Source organism: Neodiprion virginianus, chromosome 5 (genome assembly GCF_021901495.1).
Source record: "Neodiprion virginianus isolate iyNeoVirg1 chromosome 5, iyNeoVirg1.1, whole genome shotgun sequence".
In the NCBI taxonomy this organism is placed as follows: Eukaryota; Metazoa; Arthropoda; class Insecta; order Hymenoptera; family Diprionidae; genus Neodiprion; species Neodiprion virginianus.
Window position 1 is genome coordinate 3,798,131 of NC_060881.1, and position 21,292 is coordinate 3,819,422.

The 21,292-nt window shown below is 41.3% G+C and overlaps 5 protein-coding genes across 5 annotated transcripts; 4 read left to right on the forward strand and 1 right to left on the reverse strand.

Moving 5' to 3' along the window:
- Positions 1 to 836: 836 nt before the first annotated feature.
- LOC124305205 (trypsin-like) lies at positions 837 to 4,979 on the forward strand. The gene is made up of 6 exons (XM_046764342.1): positions 837 to 1,350; positions 1,451 to 1,634; positions 2,502 to 2,613; positions 2,998 to 3,197; positions 3,977 to 4,124; positions 4,365 to 4,979. The coding sequence occupies exons 2-6, from the start codon at positions 1,534 to 1,536 to the stop codon at positions 4,851 to 4,853; spliced, it is 1,050 nt and encodes a 349-aa protein (XP_046620298.1). The 5' UTR covers positions 837 to 1,350; positions 1,451 to 1,533; the 3' UTR covers positions 4,854 to 4,979.
- Positions 4,980 to 5,313: 334 nt separating this feature from the next.
- LOC124305199 (ovarian-specific serine/threonine-protein kinase Lok) lies at positions 5,314 to 9,037 on the forward strand. Its single transcript, XM_046764332.1, has 8 exons — positions 5,314 to 5,496; positions 5,642 to 5,915; positions 6,094 to 6,372; positions 6,442 to 6,698; positions 6,778 to 6,984; positions 7,079 to 7,252; positions 7,487 to 7,651; positions 7,731 to 9,037. The coding sequence occupies exons 2-8, from the start codon at positions 5,762 to 5,764 to the stop codon at positions 8,007 to 8,009; spliced, it is 1,515 nt and encodes a 504-aa protein (XP_046620288.1). The 5' UTR covers positions 5,314 to 5,496; positions 5,642 to 5,761; the 3' UTR covers positions 8,010 to 9,037.
- LOC124305206 (succinate dehydrogenase [ubiquinone] iron-sulfur subunit, mitochondrial-like) lies at positions 8,964 to 10,629 on the reverse strand. The gene is made up of 5 exons (XM_046764343.1): positions 10,244 to 10,629; positions 9,902 to 10,143; positions 9,490 to 9,790; positions 9,296 to 9,418; positions 8,964 to 9,212 (listed from the first exon to the last, which is right to left on the reverse strand). Exons 1-5 carry the CDS (start codon positions 10,394 to 10,396, stop codon positions 9,069 to 9,071), a joined length of 963 nt encoding a protein of 320 aa, XP_046620299.1. The 5' UTR covers positions 10,397 to 10,629; the 3' UTR covers positions 8,964 to 9,068.
- A 915-nt stretch (positions 10,630 to 11,544) lies between these two features.
- Positions 11,545 to 16,818, forward strand: LOC124305194 (trifunctional purine biosynthetic protein adenosine-3). Its single transcript, XM_046764323.1, has 16 exons — positions 11,545 to 11,954; positions 12,181 to 12,270; positions 12,382 to 12,629; positions 12,768 to 12,967; positions 13,080 to 13,274; positions 13,413 to 13,543; positions 13,627 to 13,837; positions 13,908 to 14,043; positions 14,130 to 14,352; positions 14,462 to 14,656; positions 14,735 to 14,990; positions 15,072 to 15,275; positions 15,349 to 15,498; positions 15,578 to 15,843; positions 15,914 to 16,171; positions 16,258 to 16,818. Exons 1-16 carry the CDS (start codon positions 11,874 to 11,876, stop codon positions 16,441 to 16,443), a joined length of 3,030 nt encoding a protein of 1,009 aa, XP_046620279.1. The 5' UTR covers positions 11,545 to 11,873; the 3' UTR covers positions 16,444 to 16,818.
- A 138-nt stretch (positions 16,819 to 16,956) lies between these two features.
- LOC124305204 (translocation protein SEC62) lies at positions 16,957 to 19,796 on the forward strand. The gene is made up of 5 exons (XM_046764340.1): positions 16,957 to 17,199; positions 17,527 to 17,982; positions 18,052 to 18,399; positions 18,477 to 18,583; positions 18,699 to 19,796. The coding sequence occupies exons 1-5, from the start codon at positions 17,164 to 17,166 to the stop codon at positions 18,898 to 18,900; spliced, it is 1,149 nt and encodes a 382-aa protein (XP_046620296.1). The 5' UTR covers positions 16,957 to 17,163; the 3' UTR covers positions 18,901 to 19,796.
- Positions 19,797 to 21,292: the final 1,496 nt, after the last annotated feature.

Genomic DNA, 21,292 nt, shown 5'->3' on the forward strand with positions numbered 1-21,292 from the left:
TCGAAGTTCACGTATAATCTCAAACGAGGAAAAGGGCTTAACAGCCCTACATTCTACACGTGCAATTTTGAACAAAAGAACTCCAATACATTTTCATTTAACGCTGAAATAAAGAAATCGGCTGTTTTTCACGCAATCACAATATTAAATTTGTAGAATTCATGCCTGCATTTCTTTATTTCTGCGTCAAATGAAGATGCATTGAAGTGTTTTTATTTAGAACTGTGTATAGAATGGAGCTGTTAAGCCCGTTTTTGCGTTTGAGATACGTATACTTCGATATTAGGAGATATATACGTTAACGTCGAAATCGACCAGGGAACCCCCTTAATAAATAATGACGTGAGCTCAATTACAGCACGAAAAGCGGTTCGGACTTGAGGAACTGCGGACTTCAAATCGTTCGAATTCACTCACCGGCGGAGATTCACCGTTAACCGTTGTCCGCGCGACGCGCGGCGAACTTGCTTCTAGCGTATAACGCGACGATACGCCGCGATTACACCTAACATACCCAGTCGTCGGCTGGCAAGACACGTTATACGCGTGTATAATGTAAGTATTAAATTTCTTATACATTTAGTATTTCAACTAAGTATACAAGTGTGGTATGATCAGTAGATCCACGCATGACACCGCGGAAGAGTTGACTGAAGAAGTCAGCGACGCCGATTAACCAGGAGGACCGCGGCCGTCAGACGACGAGGGCAGGACTAACCAGGAGTCAGGACCAGCACTGGGTCCGAGCCGTCGCCGACTCGCCGCTCCCTGCTTCCTCCCCCGCCGTGTCCGTCCTTCGGGCGAGAAATTCCGACGCGTGTCGAGTTGGGAGTTGGAATCGCGGCACAGGCGAAGAGGAATCGCCGAGTAAAGCGGGGGTGGCTGGATCACGCTAGGAAATTTCCTAAGCGTGGAGAAAGATATGCAGATCGAGTTTTCTCGACGTTCAATTTCGAGCTTACCTGCGTGTCCCATTGATGACGTTCTCGTACCACGCATACCGTGGTTAAGTGAAAGAAAAGGGGGGGCAGATGGAGAAAAAAATGCAGTAGAACTCAAAAAAAGCATGCGGCAGCACGGGTGCCAGGCGCCCGAGACGAGGGACAATGGCCACACCCCGGCAGTCCGTTGCAGCTTTCTCCTGCAACCGACGGGCATAACAAAGGTGGAGGATAAAGCGGTTACGGGCTATTCCGCACCGTGGTATACGTAGCACGCACCTACTATGTGCGTGCACACCTCGCCTCCTCTGCGGGGTTTTTACACATATTCGTGTATGCTGTAGAATTATTCGTATTCCGGGTATCGCGGCTTGCACCGCTGCGCTATTGCACGAGCTGCTGTAGTCAGGTAGTGCCATAACGTACTTCCAACCGTTTGCTTTGCCTGCCGGCTGATGCCTGCTGCGTTTATTTCGTCAAGTATTTTTTAATTTTTTTATTTATTACAGGTGTATCGCATGAGATTGAGAAGAAATTCGAACACGGAATCCGCCGCAACGAAACCCGTACAACGAATTCGCGGATATAATTCATGGTGCAGATTCACGCGACGTATTCTGAGCTGGTTTCACTTTACCGTGGAAAGGCGAGTAGCGAAACTATTACACGGTCGCGGTTCATCAATGTTGAAAAGTAAGTCGCGTCGCATCAATTATATTATACTGTTTATGTCTAAAGCGAGTTGGAAAAGGAGGAAAGGGGCAGGGGAGATAAAGGATAAAGAATTATAGTTAAGGAAAGAGAGATGAAGAAAAAAAATAGGTAAGTAGGTAAAGATTTCTTATTATATTGCCTTCTTCCATTAAACTTTTATATCACGCCGTCGAGCATTTATATTATAATAGAGCTAGGCTAAGACGCCAGGCGTCTAAGTGGCCTTATACCTACCCGTGTACTATTAGCCGATTAATAATATAACGTACGTTATGTGTATACGATGTACGCGTGCGACACCTTACTGATACCATAAAAAATTATTATGCATAGCGGGGGGATAGGATGAAAGGAGAAACTGACGGAAAGATTGATGCCGTTTATTCGCTGCACATACAGGCGTGCGAGTAATAATATAGCGTATAATTACGGGGCTTGCGGTATCGCGCGTGCATGGCATCGACGCGATGCGTCCATATGCGATTATGCTCCGCAGCTATATGCCCGTGTACACATGTAATTAAAAAAAATGCGTTAGTACGCTGCACGAAGGACGGTCAGGGTCAAGGACCAAAAAATGATATACCGGGGCCCCGACGATGCTGCAACTAGCCAAGAGCCACGTTCCGTTCCGTTCTGTGCCGTGCCGTGCAGCTGCTCAATCCTCCCGTGAATAAGTATACTTAGCTGAGAATTGGGAAACGGGCAACGCCCGCGCTGAGCGGCAACGAGATAGCCAAAACCGGTTGGTCTCCCCGCTGATCGCATATATGCCCGTCTTACTTTCGACCGTACGAACTTTTAGGGTTCCTGGAACGCTGTATACATTACAATGTCTGCCCGCAGGCTCCGTGGTAATAAAACCTGCGGGACACGGCTTGATGTCAACTTATATCTACAGGCACCAGGGTTAAGGGACCATCCTGCGGCAGGATGTACGGAGAACAAGGAATTCCAGATCCTAAATATTGTCAGCAGTTTTCCATTTTATAAGTATGGATCACAGCAGCCTTAACACTTCTCTTATTCGTGCAGTTAACAAAATATAGTTTTCGATGTTCAAATTCAAGTTTTTTTAATCGAAAACGTTGAAAATTAGTTAATTGTGTCTAGACAGCTTCTTGCAAACCGTATAGCTAAGATATTTGTACCTAGCGCGATACGCGTGTAATCCGGCGATTTATCAAAGCGGGATTCTTCTCTGTTCGATCACATTAACGGTGTGATTGGTTAAACCCCCGCGATAAGATCGACAAATGATTTTTTTGGGGCATGCAACGATTAACAGTTCAGCCACTTTATCGTAATGGAGATTCGAGCTTGTACGTTCTTTGCTTTACAGCTGCTGATCGTCCTGCAGTTTGCGTCAACGGGTTTTGGAAGCAGTCGTATAGCTGCGGGCGAATCGACGACCCTCGGGGAATTCTCCTTCATTCTATCTCTGGGACTGACCTCCTGGGCAAACGTTTACCATTTGCACTACTGCGCCGGATTCGTTGTCACTGAAAGCTGGGTTATCACTGCTGCCCATTGTGTCGAGGAGTGAGTATAACGCATATTTTAATGATATAAATCCGTATACTCTACGAGTAAGTGCACCCGAGTCAAAATCTAGACTCTACCGTAAGCCTGCAGGTACTCAGCAGAATCTCATTTGAGACTTTTCGGTCCTCACGCTCTATTCAGAACCTTGAGAGAGCTATATTTTTCATAGTTGGACCCCTGGTAGATCTTACACGTATTATTACCTATTCTGGTACTCTATGTGATACTCCTTTCATATGAGAGCCTGTTCAATGTCTTGAGGTCCTCAAACCTACTGCAGTAGTATCTAGATTGGTGATTATATTATTCCGCTTACTCTGAATAATTAGATGCGATACGGGACCAAGGTTACGAAAGTATAATAATTGATACTATGATTAACACTTGGTATCAGTAACCACATGTCGATCAATCTAAATATCGAAATCTAATTCAAGTACTGATCTTAATATTCAATGACTGAAATTGCACATTCTATGGTAAAGGACCTGTAGAGATCTTTAGGATATAGAGGATCCGTAGAGGTCCTGAAGCTACAGAAGACCTGTAGAGTTTTCAAAGATGTCCAACTTTGAACCTAAACGTGGGAGAAACGGAAATATCGGACAAGTTTAGGTCTAGAATACGTTCTCGTTTCAATATAAGGTTAGTCCTCCACAGGTCCTACTACGTTGTACCAAACGTATAATATATAATATAATATATACCAGGCGTATACGAGGGTTTAAATTTCGATTCCAGCAATCACGATAACTATCTGTATTTTCACAATTAAGCGCCGTTCAAGATGTGGGACGCTACTATTGGCTGGCTGGGACAAACAATTTGCGCCAAGGAGGCACCCAGTACTTCATCGGTCAGATCGTCATTCATCCCGATTACGCCCCGGATGATTCTCTGATACACGACGTCGCCTTGGTCAAGGTGAGATACAGCAGCTTTAGATTTTGGCACAATTAGAGCCAATTCTTTGCTATTAAGGCCTGATTCCTCCAACGTTAATCTAAGTTTAATGTAAGTTCAGCCTGTCTTCAAACTATAAACAAAAAATTGAACGCCGTTTAAACCGTGTCGGAGGAAACGGGCATAAATGTTTAAAATGTAAACGAAATGCTCGAAAAATTAAGGTCGTATAACGCCTTGGTCATTATTTTATTTGTACAGGTGAGAAGTCCGTTTGAATTTTCAAATACAATTCAGCCAATCGGGCTAGCGAGGTCAAGTGCTGAGTCTACATCAGGGACTCGCGGTGTTGTCGTCGGATGGGGTGAAGTTTCGCAGACGGTGATACAACCCGATGTTTTGCGAAGCGCCGAAGTTACGATCATCGACGGAGATCTCTGCCGCGAAATATACGCACCTTGGCACCTGACCATTCACGAGGAATATCAATTCTGCGCTTTATCTACCAACGACGAAGCGAAAACAGAGGCGAGGACCGATTCTCAAATGAAACTTGATCGTAGGGCATGCCGCGGAGACGAAGGAGGGCCCTTCTTTTATAGGGACCTTCACCCTTCGTTCGCCGTGGACACTGCCATGGGATTCGTGTCGTGGACCTATGGCTGCACGCCCTCAGGCTATCCGGCTGTATACGTAAAAATATCCCCCTACTTGGAATGGATACGTGAAATTACGGCCTCGTGGATATAATGTATAAGTTTTGTTATTTATGTTGATATAATGTATAAGCATTGTTTATTTATGATGTTAAACCATGTGATTAAATTGTTTTTCATCACATTACGCGATCGATCCTTAGCGTTTGATGATTATCACACATCTAATTTTATACATTTTTTTGTAACTTTCTCGAACCACCCTGTAGTTACTGATATTTATTTGAAAAAAACTAAACGCATGCATGAGTTTACGCTCGTGTTTCCTTCATGCATGCAGGCAACGTTCGTGGCGCGCAATTCTACTATTTTGAAAATTGTACCCGCCCACAATTCCTTGCGCGTGGTACTATGAGCCAATAATTACGTTCAACACATATACAACTCGAGAAACGAGCCAATCATATACGAGTAAAAGCTTTCAATTTTCCAATCCCATTCGCCTGGTCCGCATTCATCCATTTGTTGACAATGGAAGCTTTGATTGTGAGAGGGACACTGAAATGTAAGAAATATGTAAACTGAAACGGTGAGAAGAAAAAAGGAAGAGACCCTATGATTTCAAGCTTGTTATTTCGACGCCCAAGCGAAAACAGCGACAGGCGAATGTCCTCCAAATAATTTCATGTCAGAGAAGAATCGTCTGTACCACGTCGTAATTTATCTACACTTAAATGGTAAATATGCACACATATTTTTCATTCGAAATCGCTATTTGCCATTGTCTATTGTCGTATTGAAGCTTGCCAATAGTTTGGTATTCGAACTTGGCTTTGCCGAACTTCGATTTATATGTTTGAGATTTTGATTTTGGAATTGTAGCCACAAATATAACCTCTCGAGCCGGTCACGTGTCCGTAAGTTAAACGCTGTTGTTCTCGCTCACCTCCGACCTGTTGGTGCCTTTGACGGTCGGGCCGAATCAGCAGAAAGGTTATCGCAATGGCTGCAGAGGATCAATTACCGCTTACCTTACCGGACACCCAAAATGCCGACATCTTGACCCCGCAGAGCCAGGAACAGGAACCACGGTCCCAAGGTTCCCAGAAGATATGGGGAATGCTTTACCCGAGCAGTGACAGGTTGCAGAGAGTCGGTGAGTAGTCAAATTTCGTATGGAAAAGGAGATTAAAGTCGCACATTGATCTTGCAGAGCCTGGCTATAATTTCTACCTCCAACTCAACTGGACGAGCACCAGTATCCAGAAATGTTTTTGTGTAATTGATGGAAGAGTTCAATACTCGTACAGTATTTTTAAAATTCTTTGTTTCAGAAATGACTATGAATGAGTACACATTGGGCCGTGCGGCACATTGCAACATATGCCTGACGGAACAACATCTTGACAGTAAAAAATGGTGGGGTGTTATTAGCAAGCTGCACTTTCGAATAACAAGGGTAATTGTTAGCCCTGGAACGAATGACATGGTGGTTTACCTGGAGGACACAAGCCACAACGGTACATTTGTTAATAAGCTCCTTGTGGGAAAAGGAAAACGAATTATTCTAGAACACGGTGACGTAATCGGGCTGGCTCAGGCTGAGAAAAAAGGTACAAGCTTATGAGTGAAATTATTTAAAGTCACAGAAGCAAATCCATTATTCCTCTTCTCGCTTACAGTTTATACTTTTATGAGTATCAGCGGATCAGAAAATAGTATCCTGCCTCCAGAATTGAAATGCAAGTACGCTGTATCAAGAACGCTTGGTTCTGGTGTGTGCGGTGAGGTGAAAATGATCTATACTAAAGTCGGGTGCAAAAAGTTTGCGCTCAAGACTATCGCTAAGAATAAATTTCATGGCTGTGATGGAGGGAATCCGTTCAACGATCCAGGGAAGATCCTCAATGAGGTTCACATACTCAAGGCCTTGAGGCATGTGAGTAATTACATCTTTTTTGTAAGAATTATTTGCCTGTTATAATAAATTTCATCAACACTTCTTGGACACTTCGCAGCCTTGCATAATAAGGATGGAAGAAATCCTAGACACCCCGTCGTCGGTTTATATTGTCCTTGAGCTGATGGAGGGTGGTGAACTATTTGATAGGATTCGTAAGGAACGTTCTGGATTGAGCGAAAGAATTGCCAAAGTAATATTCTACCAGGTCGTTCTCGCCGTTCACTATCTACACCAACGCGGGATAACCCACAGAGACTTGAAGGTATTATAACACGCGAATCGGACTCCAGGCACGCAAATCTATTTCTTCTCATATATTTTATATCTACATAAATTTTGTTCTTTTTTTTTCACAGCCAGAAAATATACTGTTGGCTACTAACGCTGAAATAACACTGGTTAAAGTGACAGATTTCGGTCTGTCAAAGCTGGTCGACACTCAGACTATGATGCGCACTTTTTGTGGCACTCCACTATACGTGGCTCCTGAAGTATTATTGACGCACGGAAAAGGGTCGTACACAAACCAGGTGAGTAATTGCCAAGAATTTTATGTTCATTTGCTGAATAGTTACGTATTTAAATTTTTCATAAACATGTGTTAATGAAAAGAGAAATAACAAAATAACTCCTGAATCAAAATGTTTGAAGTAATTACATTCTTTACCGTAAAATTTTTAGATTTTTTAATCTCTCTCTGCTGTCTATCACACACAAGTTGCAAAGGGCGGAACAACTCTCTGACAATACTTTTTACATTTTAGGTAGACGTATGGAGTTTGGGCGTAATTCTGTACTGTTGTTTAAGTGGGCTGGTACCATTCATCAGTAATGCCAAAGATATATCATTGCAGCATCAAATTGTTCAAGGAATTTACTCATTCCCGAGAGAGCGGTTTAAGAAGGTTTCCTTGCGTGCCATCGACCTCGTATGTCAATACCTTCGAAAAAGCAATAAAAATCTCCTGGCTTTTAAAATTATTTCTCATTTGATAAAATCCATTTCAGATTCAGCGTATGCTGACTGTAGATCCGAGTAAACGGATCACCATTCAGGATGTCGTACGCCATCCATGGCTGCTGGACAGGGAAGTGAGAAGCATTGTTAGCGAACTAATGAACGAAGATGACGAATACAACGAAAATCTTGTACCGTTTTCTGTGCCATCAACTTCAGGAGTTGCATCAGCGGTTGTACACGCATCTAGGCTTAAGGCTACAGCAGGTCTCAGACGACAAAGAATAGAACCACCGACTGCCGCGTTGAAGAGGGCGCGCGTAGAGTGACTGAGTACCTTGTTCAAAATACTTAGTAATTAAACTTACGTACCAGATCAACGTGTAACAGCCATGGTGGGTCGTTGCGCGGAATAATTATGATTTAGGAATTTATCGTTTCACTTAGTAAGTTTCCTCGTTTATGTAAAGTTGTGGACCGACCAATGATCAGGGTATCAAAAAGGTGTAGCTTTTTTCTCTACTTATGCAAAACTAATTTTACAAGTAAAATAGAATCAAAGATCGAACAAAACAAAAGTATTATCCTTAAGCTTAAACGCTGTGATCGAAGTCGTACCTAGTCAGACGTGTAAATAATATGAACAAACGGTGAAGACTTTCTATTTTTTTTTTTTTTTAACTTGATTTTTCGCGTGATCTCCAACTGTTGTGTTAAAAATTGTACTAGTTACACGGAAGACACATTGTTCCGAATGGAATGAAAGTTCGAAAAGAAAACTTTAAGTGTTACAGTGTTAGAATGAAGGAGCTAGTCCCTAACATTTTTTGTTTGTAGTCCTCAAAATGTTTTGATGTGATGACAAATCATGGGGATAAGTAATAGACGTAGCCCCAATCAATGGCTAATACAGTACAAAGACAAGTTGACGTAGGTTTTTTTTCTTCACTTGTTATACTCGTGCTGACGCGAGTCTTTCTAAACTCTGTTAAAAATACCTGATAAATACAATATTACTTGAGTGTTAAGTCGTGCTTTCAGTGAAGCAATATATAGCTCTAAACGATAATTATCACTTTTTTTTAATTATATTATTTTCATATCTATAATTAAATAAACGATTATAAGACTATTTTTAGGTGAAAATAACGAAGCATTTCGTACGGTTATTCTCGTTGAAAATATTTCTCGTTAATCTTGAATGAAAAATTATCCTCGTAATTGTGAGAAAAATATGTAAAAGTAAACAACGTGTTAACGTAGAAAAGAATTTTGTATTCAAAATCACGTCCCACGGTGACAACAACGTTATGGTATGAGGGAAGTATAGGGTGAATAATTATTACCACATATAAATATGTTCGATTATATATTATACATACATCAATTCATTTTTCGGCATGGGGATTGGCGTTTGGGGGGGGTCCAGCGCACGGATCCGGCAGCGGCGTCTGCATGTCTGGTTTTTCTTTTTTCGTAAGACCGGCAAGTAGCCGTTTTATCTGGGCAATCGCTTTGCCGGGATTCAATCCCTGAGGAAATGAATAATTATCGTATAAGAAGAAGTCCGTCATGCGTAAAAAATCAACCTGCACCTATACTTATACGTCCGTACCTTCGGACACGATTTAGTGCAATTGAAAATAGTGTGGCAGCGAAAAACCGAATAAAAATCCCGAAGCTTCGCGAGCCGTTCCTCGTGCTCAAAGTCCCTTGAATCGATGATCCACCTGTATGCCTGTAAAATTTTCATCCGAATTAACTCGCGTTCTTCTCAGCCTCTTCCTTTCAATCATGCGATTATCTGACCTGCATCAGGACCGCAGGTCCGAGATACTTGTCGCCGAGCCACCAATAAGGCGGACACGAGTAGGTGCAGCATCCGCACATCACGCACTCGTACAAACCGTCCAGTTTGTTTCTGTCACGCTGACTTTGCAGCGTCTGGCGATACCCGATGTACTGATCCTCGCCCCGCCGTTTCAGCCAAGGTTCTATCATTTTGTACTGTTTCAAAAAGTGCGAAAGATCCGGCACCAAGTCCCGAATTACGTACATGTGGGGCAGGGGATAGATAATCGCCGGTTTCGATGAATTGTCGTCGAGTTTCCTGTTACGGAAATATTATTCTTTGATCGATCAATTCGTTCTGCTACTACGTAAATTATGCTGATACGTTTTATCCCAATACCACCGGGCTGTCGTTACTGTTAAGATTTACGTTAGACAGGCCAGGGTGTTCACCCCGTTGATGTTCATCGAGCAGCTACCGCATATTCCCTCGCGACATGATTTTCGAAAAGTTAGGGTCGGGTCGTACTCCGCTTTTATTAATTGCAGGGCGTCCAGAATCATTGTACCGCACTTGTTCATGTCGATTTCGTACTGCTGCATGTAGGGTTTCGTTCCCGGCTCGTGAGGGTTCCATCGATAGATGCGGATTATCTTTATCCTAGGTTTTGCCTTATGAATTGAACAGACCACTTGACTTTCGTTAAATCTGTTAAATTTTTATTAAATCGTCTAACGATCGCCGTGAGAGTTGTGTACTTGATATACTAACAAATTTTTTCTGTGGTCCGCAGTCGTGATCTCGTTCCGAGCTGCTCGGTTTGGTTTTTTTGTCCGCCAATGATCGTGATATTTTCGCAACGTTGATTAATCGATTTTTTAAGAGTCCGATAGGGCCCCTTGTCGCCGGGCGAAGTAAAAACATGCCCGACGAAAAAACGCGGTCAAGTTTCAACTTATTTTTAATTTTTTTCTTTTCTTCTAATCAATTTATTATAAATATAAACGGGCACTTTGCCAGATTTCTCATTGACATATTACGATTTGTTAATTATACCACGTTTCATCCGCCATCAACTTGATGAACAAAAGCTGGACGTTTCAACAAGCGCCAGTAACGAATTACAGTTTTAATCGGGGAAATTCGAGGGAAAGGTTAATCAACAGTGCAACGACTTGTAATAGATTCATAATATTGCATGTAGCATTCGACGTGCGAGTGACGAAACAACAAAAAACAATCGTGAAACTAATCAAAAAAAAGATCAAAAGAAATTTTCAAGATACTTCGTGCATACATTTTAGGGTTACACATATTTTGTGTAAAATCTACGGATTGCTTTATGATGTATCACGACATAAATATGTACAGTGATCAAATCGGAATAAATATGACGCACGTGAAATGCCCTATTGATCTTGTAAACATTATTCAATTCGCTATAATCATGCTTCGCTGTCAATACAACAATAAGTGTACGGCTCCTACAACAGTTTTAAAAAACGCTCATAACAGATTTGATTCGTTTCAGTTTTACAGGCACCGGTAACTTCGAAAATTGAACAAGTTTCGTGTTTCGGGTCAAAATTAAAAAACACGTCGTATTAGCTCCTCGTAGTCTTAGTTTCCAATTTGTAGATCGCGGGCTTAAAGACCGACAAGGTTGCCAACCATTCGGATTTCAAATATATGTCATCTTTAACATTTGCAAGATAAAATTTCCAGATTTTCGTCATCATTGCTATTGTTAATATAGCCTTTAACTCTTTAGGACAACATATCCTCAGTTAACGCATTCGGTGATGTCAAATGATTTCGCAGTTTGGAACCCATCGTTTGAAACTCAGAATAATTCACTGCGTGGAATAATTAAATTCGAAAGTTGGCAACACTATTAATCGTAACAAGTTTAACACGCGGTTCATAGGGTCGTGAGATTCTGCGCTTTATCTGGTAGCTGAGCAACAAGTTTATCGCACATGTTTCAAAATGACCCCCACGAGGAATTATCAACAATATCTTATGAAAATAATAAAGGAAGAGGTCGGCTTCGGTGTTGATCATATTGATCGATTGACCTATGACCGCGAATATTATTCCATTGATAGCTGGTTTACGCCTCTTCGCGTTGCTCTCGGTTCCAGGTCGAGAGGCTAAACGGCGTTTGCTACGCCACAGATGCTTACACGGTCACAGATCTTCGCGAGTTTCGCTCGCGCGCCCAACGAGATAGGATATACAAGTTAATTCATAACGAGCCGGCTATTACTTAAGGCTCGTCACCTCGATTCAGTGCAACTGATCCTTTGGAACGTTCACCATCGACACGAGTGCATATTTAATCGTCAGTTCCAACTTCTTTCACACGCCGAACCTCTGATTATTCTGATACTCTTCGAGGATGGCCCGGCATTCTGTTCTCGTCGTAGGCGGCGGAGGCAGAGAACACGCTATTTGTTGGAAATTGGCTCAATCCGATCAGGCGAGTGTCATATTGTTGAATTTATTTCAGGTCTGAATTGCTGCTAGCTGGATAGGTTCTTAGTCACGTATTTGAATGAAAAATTTCTTTCCTTCACTTTTATGAGAGATTATTGTGCTTTGGTAGTTAGTCGCGGTGTGAAGCCGTATACTTCTTATGTAAAACACCGCAATTATTTACCCTTACTCTAGCAGATAACCAAGACTCATTTTGTGCTACTTTTTAGGTGGACTGGGTTTATCTGGCATCAGAGAACCCTGGAGCGACGCAACTGGATAAAGTGACTTCTGTCCCATTAAATGTGAAAAATAATAAGGTATTTGTCCCAGTCTTTAACTATTTATCTGTCAAAGATATTTCATCAATAGGATAATTCTGATTCCTATCTCTTTGGATAGGTAGTACCAACTAATCGTTTATTATATAGGAGATAGCGGAATGGAGCAAGAAACAAGGTGTCAGCTTGGTAGTAGTGGGCCCGGAGGATCCATTGGCAAATGGCCTGAGCGACGAATTAAAAGCTGCTGGGGTAATGTGTTTCGGTCCACAGAAGGAGGCTGCTAAAATTGAGGCTGATAAAAATTGGTCAAAACTTTTTATGGACAGGCACAAAATACCAACGGCAAGATGGAAAGGATTTACCGACGCTGAAGCGGCAAAAGATTTTGTTAATCGGTAGGTAATCCAAAACTAGAATTATCTACTCCAATTAAATAGAAAAACAAACTAGAGGTGTGCTGTGATCGAATTTCTTTCCCCTGACTGAAAGCGATGTTTACCTTTCCTTGCAAATGATTCTTTCCCTTAACCCAGGTCCGAGTTTCCTGCTCTGGTTGTTAAAGCCGCGGGTCTTGCTGCTGGTAAAGGGGTAGTTGTAGCATCAGCAAAATCAGAAGCTTGTGAAGCGATCAATGATATTTTAGTCAAGAAAAAGTTTGGTACCGCCGGAGAAGTTGTCATCGTTGAAGAAATACTTTTAGGAGAAGAAGTGTCCGTATTGGCGTTCACAGATGGTAATAGTAACGACTATAATTGAAGTTCTGTTATACTTCACTCTGAAGTATGTGCTATCAAGCATGGCAAAAATTATTTCCATAATTTATAATATTTCTGTTCTTCTGTAAGGAAAAACCGTCGTACCCATGATGTCTGCGCAGGATCATAAACGGATATTCAACAACGACACTGGCTTGAACACAGGTGGAATGGGTGCTTACTGTCCCTGTCCACTTTTAAGTGATGAAGATGCCAAAATCATTGAACATAAGGTCTTACAGGCAACCGTTGATGGCTTGCGTGCTGAAAATATACCGTTTGTTGGTACGTATAAGTAGTAACCAATAATTTTTGGTGCTACCAAACGTGTCAAGTTTTATTTTTTAGGTTTCTCTCTCGTCGGTTCAATTTTCACCATTGTGGAAACTGTAACCATACTATATTTTTGTTCACTTGTTTTAGGAGTACTTTATGCTGGCTTGATATTGACCAAGGATGGTCCCAAGGTTCTAGAATTCAATTGTCGATTTGGAGACCCTGAAACGCAAGTAATACTGCCACTACTGAAGTCTGACTTGTTCCTAGCAATGAAGGTACCATACAAATTACATGATTAATTCTATGCTGCGTTAAATGATCTCCAACTTATAATTACTCACTTTTTGATCTAACTCAGGCTTGCTGTGAAGGAACCTTATCAAGCTCTCTAATTTCTTGGGAAACAGGTGTTTCCGCTGTTGGTGTTATTCTAGCATCGCGCGGGTATCCAGAAACTTCGTCGAAAGGACAAGTCATTACTGGCATTGACAAAGTGTCTCTGAAACCCGATCATTTCGTATTCCACAGCGGCACCAAGCTTTCATCTAACGGAGAATTGCTTACCAATGGTAACTAAAATGAGCTTGATTGATCAAATCGTTTGTGCTTCAATTTGATTCTATGTTCCATTCTCAACAGGCGGAAGGGTCCTAATCACAGTGAGTTTGGCCTCATCATTGGCACGAGCAGCTGCCCAAGCCACTGCGGCAGCTGATGAAATTTCTTTCGAAGGAAAGCAATTCAGAACCGACATTGCACACAAAGGTATCTCTAGGTGAGATATGTTTGTAGCAAATAACTGTCCCCAATCGTCCCTGTACAGAATTACCGAAACATTTCATTCTACTTTTTTATACACAGGTCTATATTGCGTGGAGGCAAGTTGTCGTACAAAACTAGCGGAGTAGATATAGAGGCTGGTGACTCGTTGGTTTCTGCTATTAAGCCACTTGTTGCTGCAACTAAACGAAGCGGTGCGTTAGGTTCAATTGGCGGATTTGGTGGACTTTTTGACACCAAGGCGGCAGGTTACAATGACCCGCTTCTTGTCTCTGGAACTGACGGCGTTGGAACCAAATTAAAAGTGAGTAAAGATGCCAGTCTTATGAGAAATTTCATGTGAATTTGCCTGAAATTATGATAATCTTGGGATCTTGCTGTATACTAAGGATTTCTGCAATGTTATTTACTAGATTGCCATCACCTGCAAGAAGCACGACACTGTCGGAATTGATTTGGTCGCAATGTGTGTTAACGATGTATTGGCACATGGCGCAGAACCCCTTTTCTTTCTAGATTACTTCGCCTGCAGTAAATTGGACCTTGACACCGCCACAAAAGTAGTTGCTGGTGTGGCAGAAGGTTGTCAGAGAGCTGGATGTACACTGGTAATTAACGTTATCCGAAACCATGTCGATATCTGTTGGTATCATACATCAACGATAAAATTACCAATATTTTTTCAGGTCGGCGGTGAGACTGCGGAAATGCCGGACATGTACGCTGACGGCGAATACGATTTAGCCGGATTCGCTGTCGGCGCGGTAGAGAGGACTGAGTTACTGCCTCGCATGAGTGATATTCGACCTGGCGACCTAGTTTTTGGATTATCATCCAGCGGTGTACACAGTAATGGATTTAGTCTGGTTAGAAGTGTTCTAAGACTGGCCGATAAAACGTATTCGGACACAGCGCCGTTCTCTGAGTCCGGAAAAACGATTGGTGGGTTAGAAAACAATCTTTTTACTATTTTTTTAACCTTGTGAAAAAAATACCAATTAATGGGTATCAACAAAATTCCAGGTGAAGAGTTACTGGAGCCAACGAAAATATACGTGAAGGGCGTTATGCCGGCTTTGAAGTCGGGCTTGATCAAGGCATTCGCTCATATTACCGGGGGTGGATTAACCGATAACATTCCTAGAGTTTTACCGCATGGAACAGGTGTCTGCTTGGACGCATCAAAGTGGAAAATTCAACCCATCTTCAGTTGGCTTGCCGTTAATGGTGAGTATGCTTACTTCAGATTTCCACGCCGTGAAGAAGGAAACATGGTTTACATTTTTAAAATTAACTATAGGAGGTATTAGTAGATCGGAAATGCTAAGAACGTTTAATTGCGGCATCGGCGCAATTCTCATCGGCTCTCCAGAGAACAAGGACAAAATCCTAAAGCTCTTAGAAAATGAGAAACCCTCAGTTATCGGTGTCGTCAACTCGCACAACAGTGGTAAGCCTAGAATTGGAAAAATCATAGGAAATTAAACTGAATATTCAAACGTACTCGTCGATTTTCCGAACTAATACAGGTCAACAACGAGTGGTGGTGAATAATTTCGATGCAGTAATGGACTCTGGAATGAGACGACACGTCCCCTCGCTCGTTAAGACGCTGAAAAGGCCTTTGAAAAAGGTCGGCGTTTTGATATCTGGTAGCGGTACGAATCTGCAAGCGCTGATCGATGCGACGCTTGATCCAATGCAACGAATAGGTGCCGAAATTGTTTTAGTTATATCGAACAAGTCCAATGTCGAGGGATTGAGACGAGCGGAACGAGCTGGAATCAAAACAAAGGTTCAGAGTTGAAGATCATGCTCTGAAATAATGAAATGCCTCATTTATTTCGCATCTTTGTTCTCAACAGGTTTTCAAACATACCGACTACCCCAGCCGCGAGGCCTTCGATTCCGACATGGATGCCGCGCTCCGTTCCGCGAACGTTGACCTCATATGCTTGGCCGGATTTATGCGCATTCTATCTGCAGAATTTGTCATACGATGGAGAGGCGCAATGCTGAACGTCCACCCGGCTTTGTTGCCCGCTTTCAAAGGCGCCCACGCGCACAGGGACGCACTCGCCGCTGGAGTTCGACTCTCGGGATGCACCGTCCACTTTGTTGAGGTTTCGGAGAACATACAACTGGCATTACTCATCTATTTCTGACCTCGCTGTTCTTTTACTGAAAATTCCAACTCGTTTTTTTCCAGGTTGACATAGACTCTGGAGCGATAATAGAACAGGAAGCGGTTCCAGTGCTGCCCGGAGATACAGTAGAAACTCTTCAAGAACGAGTCAAAATTGCCGAACACCGTCTATTCCCGAAAGCTTTGAAGCTTCTTGCTACCGGCCAGATTGAGCTCGATAAAAACGGCGCAATAAAATGGAACTATTAGGAATTTCTATGTAGGCGGTAGTCTACTCGTAAAACCGAATGAAAAAAAACTTTAAGTTTTGCGTGATTGTGTAGGATGTGGTAGACATCGAATTCTTGAGACCAGTATACGTTGCAACTACGCAAATAATTCTAAGTGAGGAAAATCTCATGATTGGTTTGTACAGAATCAACCTTACATTCCTCTCCTCCATATCGCATATTTCTTAAGAAACGATAATTTCCTCTAATGTATTTCGTTACAATTACATTACATTTTCATCTTTGAATTCCCTATGCAATAGTATGTGGAGATTACTATCTAAGACTGTTTTATAATATATATATATATATATACATTGGATGGTTGAAAACAATATAGGTATTTTCACAGGTTTATCAGTCTTCAAGTCTTATTACTGTATTATGAAAAAAAATTGTTCCAGTTTCCATGTGCTGTTCATACGAATCAAAGACTATGTGCTTCGCCTTACTTTATACAACCTCTATCGGGCCCTCAAATGATAATAGTGATACTATAATAATGGTTGTTTGAAAATTGTGTCGTCAGCTGGCGCCACCAATGTATTTCACACAGTGGCGATGCTGTGGGGATATCAAGAACTACGTGAATGATAATCATCGTTGCGACTGTAGCAGTAGCCATCAGCAGTAGCCACGGACTTAGCAGTAGCAGTCAAAACTCGATCCGCTAAATATTGTGTAGCGGTAAATTTACAACATGGCGGAACGACGGAAAAACAGGAAGCGCAAAGACGTAAGTAACACATATGTGATTAAATGTCAATTATTGTAAATTAATTGTGGTAATGATCATCATTGACAAACGTTGAATTGCGCCAAAACCGATTCAGCCATTCATACGTTATGTCGTTTCATCGTCGAAAGACTTGTAGGAGATTTATTAAAATTATCTTCCGTATACGTGCCTGACGATGACGTGTGCTATGACATGCAGACGTAGAACATGCTGGCTCTAAGCATGATTTATAATGAATATAGATGATACTCATGTTTATGAAGTTGTCATGCTTGACAAACTTTGGAATCTAATCAGAGATCACTGACCTTTGTCTTCTTCCAGGAAATAGCTCATCCCGAGGCTGAAGAAGTTCTAGAAAAACCATCCAAGGAAGAATATGCAGTTGCCAAATGGATACGGAGCAATGTCCCGTCAAAAAAGACAAAATTCCTGAATCACAATGTACAGTACTTTACTGGTACACGGGCTGTCGATGCCCTACTTGAGAAATCTCCTTGGAATAAAACACTCTTTGAAACGCGCGAGCAGATCACAAGCTTTCTCGATTCGATGCTGAAACACAAGTTCTTTCATCGAGCCAAAAAAGTTGTGCTATCTGAACAGGAGTTGAGCAAAATTAGAGGAGCTAAGAAAAAGGGTAAGGATAATGGGAAGCCGGAATCCAAGGAGGACAAAAAATCTCTTGAGAAAGATGAAGGTAAAGAAAAGGATGCTGCGGATCCTAAAGACAACGATGACAAACAGGAGGAAAAAAAGGAGCTGAAGAAAAAGCCAAAGGTACTGACAGATACAATTTTTTTTTTTTTTTATTGTACGTTCATGTTTCTTAAATTTTGGGACTTTCAGGTACGCCTGGAAATGCACTTGGATCAGTATTTTGCCGACAGCAATGACGCTTACGTCTGGATCTACGATCCCATACCTGTTTATTACTGGCTCATCGGTACGCTTGTTGTTTTGGGGACAATAGGAGTATGTCTCTTCCCGTTGTGGCCTCCTTCGATCCGGCAAGGAGTCTACTACATCAGTGTTACCGCAGCTGGATTTCTGGTTTTCATATTGGCACTGGCAGTTATCAGAGTCATCGTATTTTGCCTGCTTTGGGTACTTACCCTGGGCAGGCATCATCTTTGGCTTCTGCCAAACCTGGCCGAAGATGTCGGGTTCTTTGCATCGTTCTGGCCGCTGTATCAAGTCAGTGTTTAAAAATATTCAGAGACCTGTTTGCCATTTTTGGTATTTATTTTATTGTTTTAAAATAATTGTTACAGTATGAGTATTGCGGACCTTCTTCTGACGGAGACAAAAAATCAAGTAAAAAGAAGAAACGTAAGAAAGACAAGGATTCGGATAGCGAAGAGACACCTTTGGCACCAGGGTAAGTATCTCTTTGAACACATTTACACAAGATGCCGCATTTTGTTGAAGTAATATAGTATATCGCAATGAGCCAATTGAGTCATATTTTCACTCGCGTTGCTGCGGTTTTACAGGGAAAGTCCCGCAACGGAGGATGAGGGGAACGACGCTAAGAGTGGCGAAGAAGAAGAGGAGGCGATAGAGAATTTGGGGAGAAATGGTGACGGTGAGAGGGATGGGGAAGAAGAGGTAAGCGAGGAGGGTTCAGAGAGTGAAAAGTCGAATACAGGTCGTGACTTTGAAATGGTCCAACACACAGAGTTGGAGGAAAAGTAGAGTATCTCTATTTATTCAATCGTTGGTTATAAAAACATCAAAATATATTTAATATCACTGTTCAGTAATTTATGAATTTTCTCGGACACACTATTACATATATACGTCTATATATATGTATGTATACACACAAACATACATGGCAGCAAGGGTTGTCAACCGAGAACTCCAATGATATTTTGTCCAGGGACCAAAACTAGCTAAAAGTTACACGCATTTTACTTGGTTTCCGTCCAACAATCAAACGCTGTATGCTTCTTGTTCGAAGATAACATCGAGTGTCATTGGAGCTGGATGAAAAAAAATATCTACCCAATTATGTATTCTGCACAAATTTTAATTTATTTATCGTTAATACTTTCTCCGTACAGGTTTGGTCCCTGCTTGAAGTAGGAATATATAATTTATTTGATGCTGTCATTTAGAAATAGACAGAGGAAGGGTGTTCCTCGGAGGCGTTAGGACATGTTTTTTTTTTCCTTCGAATTTCAAGTGGTTTGATACTATACGAATGGAATTCTAAATTATACTTATTTCTAAATGAGAGCGTTTTTAGTTATACCCTGATAAACTGTTAATTTAGATTTTGTTACATGACCGATTCGGAGAAATGGAGTGTCAATATTTGCATTTCGTATGTAAAATGAATAATATGATATTTACTACGTTAGTTTCACTCTTACAGTACAGTCGGTTTTTAATTTTATATGCCGTTTTTTTTTTTTTTTACACGTATTGATCTTCTGTCAGGCAACGAATCAGATGTGAACGGAAAAACTATACTCAATGCTTCCGAGGCAATTGATATGTTAGCAACAGAATTTATTTTTATTATGATTATTATTATTATTGTAGACAATGTGACTTGTATGAAAATATATGAAATATTATCGTAATTTCTCATTATGATTATTAAACTTTGAATCTTTCGTTCTTGTTTGAAAAATGCATGTGCGAGATCGAACTTGCGTAAAAGCGTTGTTGATTTACGCGGCTAGGTATGGCGGAATCAGGTTGCTTACGACAAGGCGCGTCACGGATTATTTATACTTACATATACCTATAGTATATAAAAATACGTGTCTACCACCAACGCTTATTATTCACGATGAAAATACTGTTGAAAAATATACATTCCTTTGTTTCATTTTGTCTCGTGATAGCTAATGCGTAGGACAGGCGTGTTTCAAAGAATAGATGGATTTAACGTAAGAGATTTTCTATTATTTGTGTACATGGATACGTAAGTGGTTTCTTTTTTTTTTTTTTTTGAAATATGCCTTGTGTTTGTTTTTCATTAACTTGAAAAATACATAGATTGGTTGATTCGAAGTGAAGAATAGACAGAAGATAATGATGATTATTCGTATACAAATTCCTGCAAAGCGTTGTAATAATCGAAAGAAGCGAAGGTGGTGGCGATCGAGTAGGAAGATGAGTTTTTATCTGATACGTAAAAGTCTGGAGGACCGTACGCCAATGCCATACTTACAACCAGTATATTTGTACGGGTTTGCAGAAAACCCACATCGTAGGTGTACGATCGACGACCTCTTGATATCGTGAGAACCGGATTGGTACAAACGTGTGTGTATACGATATGTGTAGATGGTCAGAAAGATGAAAAATATTTTACGTGCGACACAAAGAAAGGTACGTATACACAAGAAAACAATACTTTGACAATTGTATGCAATTCGTTGAATTTTGTGGTCTGAAAATTAATTTTTTATCATGAGACACCGATCACCAGATAAGTGGGTTTACCTCTTATATCAAATCGTAATAAAGTGACAGATTCGAATTAAGTCTTCTAGAAACCCAACTGAATAAGGATTTCCGAAATTTAATCGTGCAATACTTATTTTTTGCACCTTCTTCTAAAGCGATAATTAATACCGTTTTGCAACGAATTTTACAAGAAACGATACGTAATATTTTCCTCTTATAATTAGAGAAAAATAATTTATACACTAGCTGCATAACTTAACGTACTGCACCATTTCACGTTGAAACAGAAACAAAAATAATGTAAAAAATTATGAGATGATCGACAACCGTGGACGAGCGCATGGTACAACAAAAAGGGACGAAAATAGACCTTGAAAACAACGAATCACCGTGTGATTACTTCCTTCTTATGACGAAACGTGACGAATACGCGGTAGTCGGTATTTATCGGAAGCATTTCTCTTTCCGCGGGCATCTTCGCAAAAGGGCGCCGCACGCAAGCACTACACACGTATCACCTACGTGCGTGGATCATTACTTTTCTTTGAATAAGCTGCACGCATTGCGTGCGCGCTAATTGCCGTACCGCTGTAAACGCGGCGCTAAACACGCGCGCATCGCGACGTGTGTGTGCGTAACGCGAAATGGGCTTTCTCCCCCC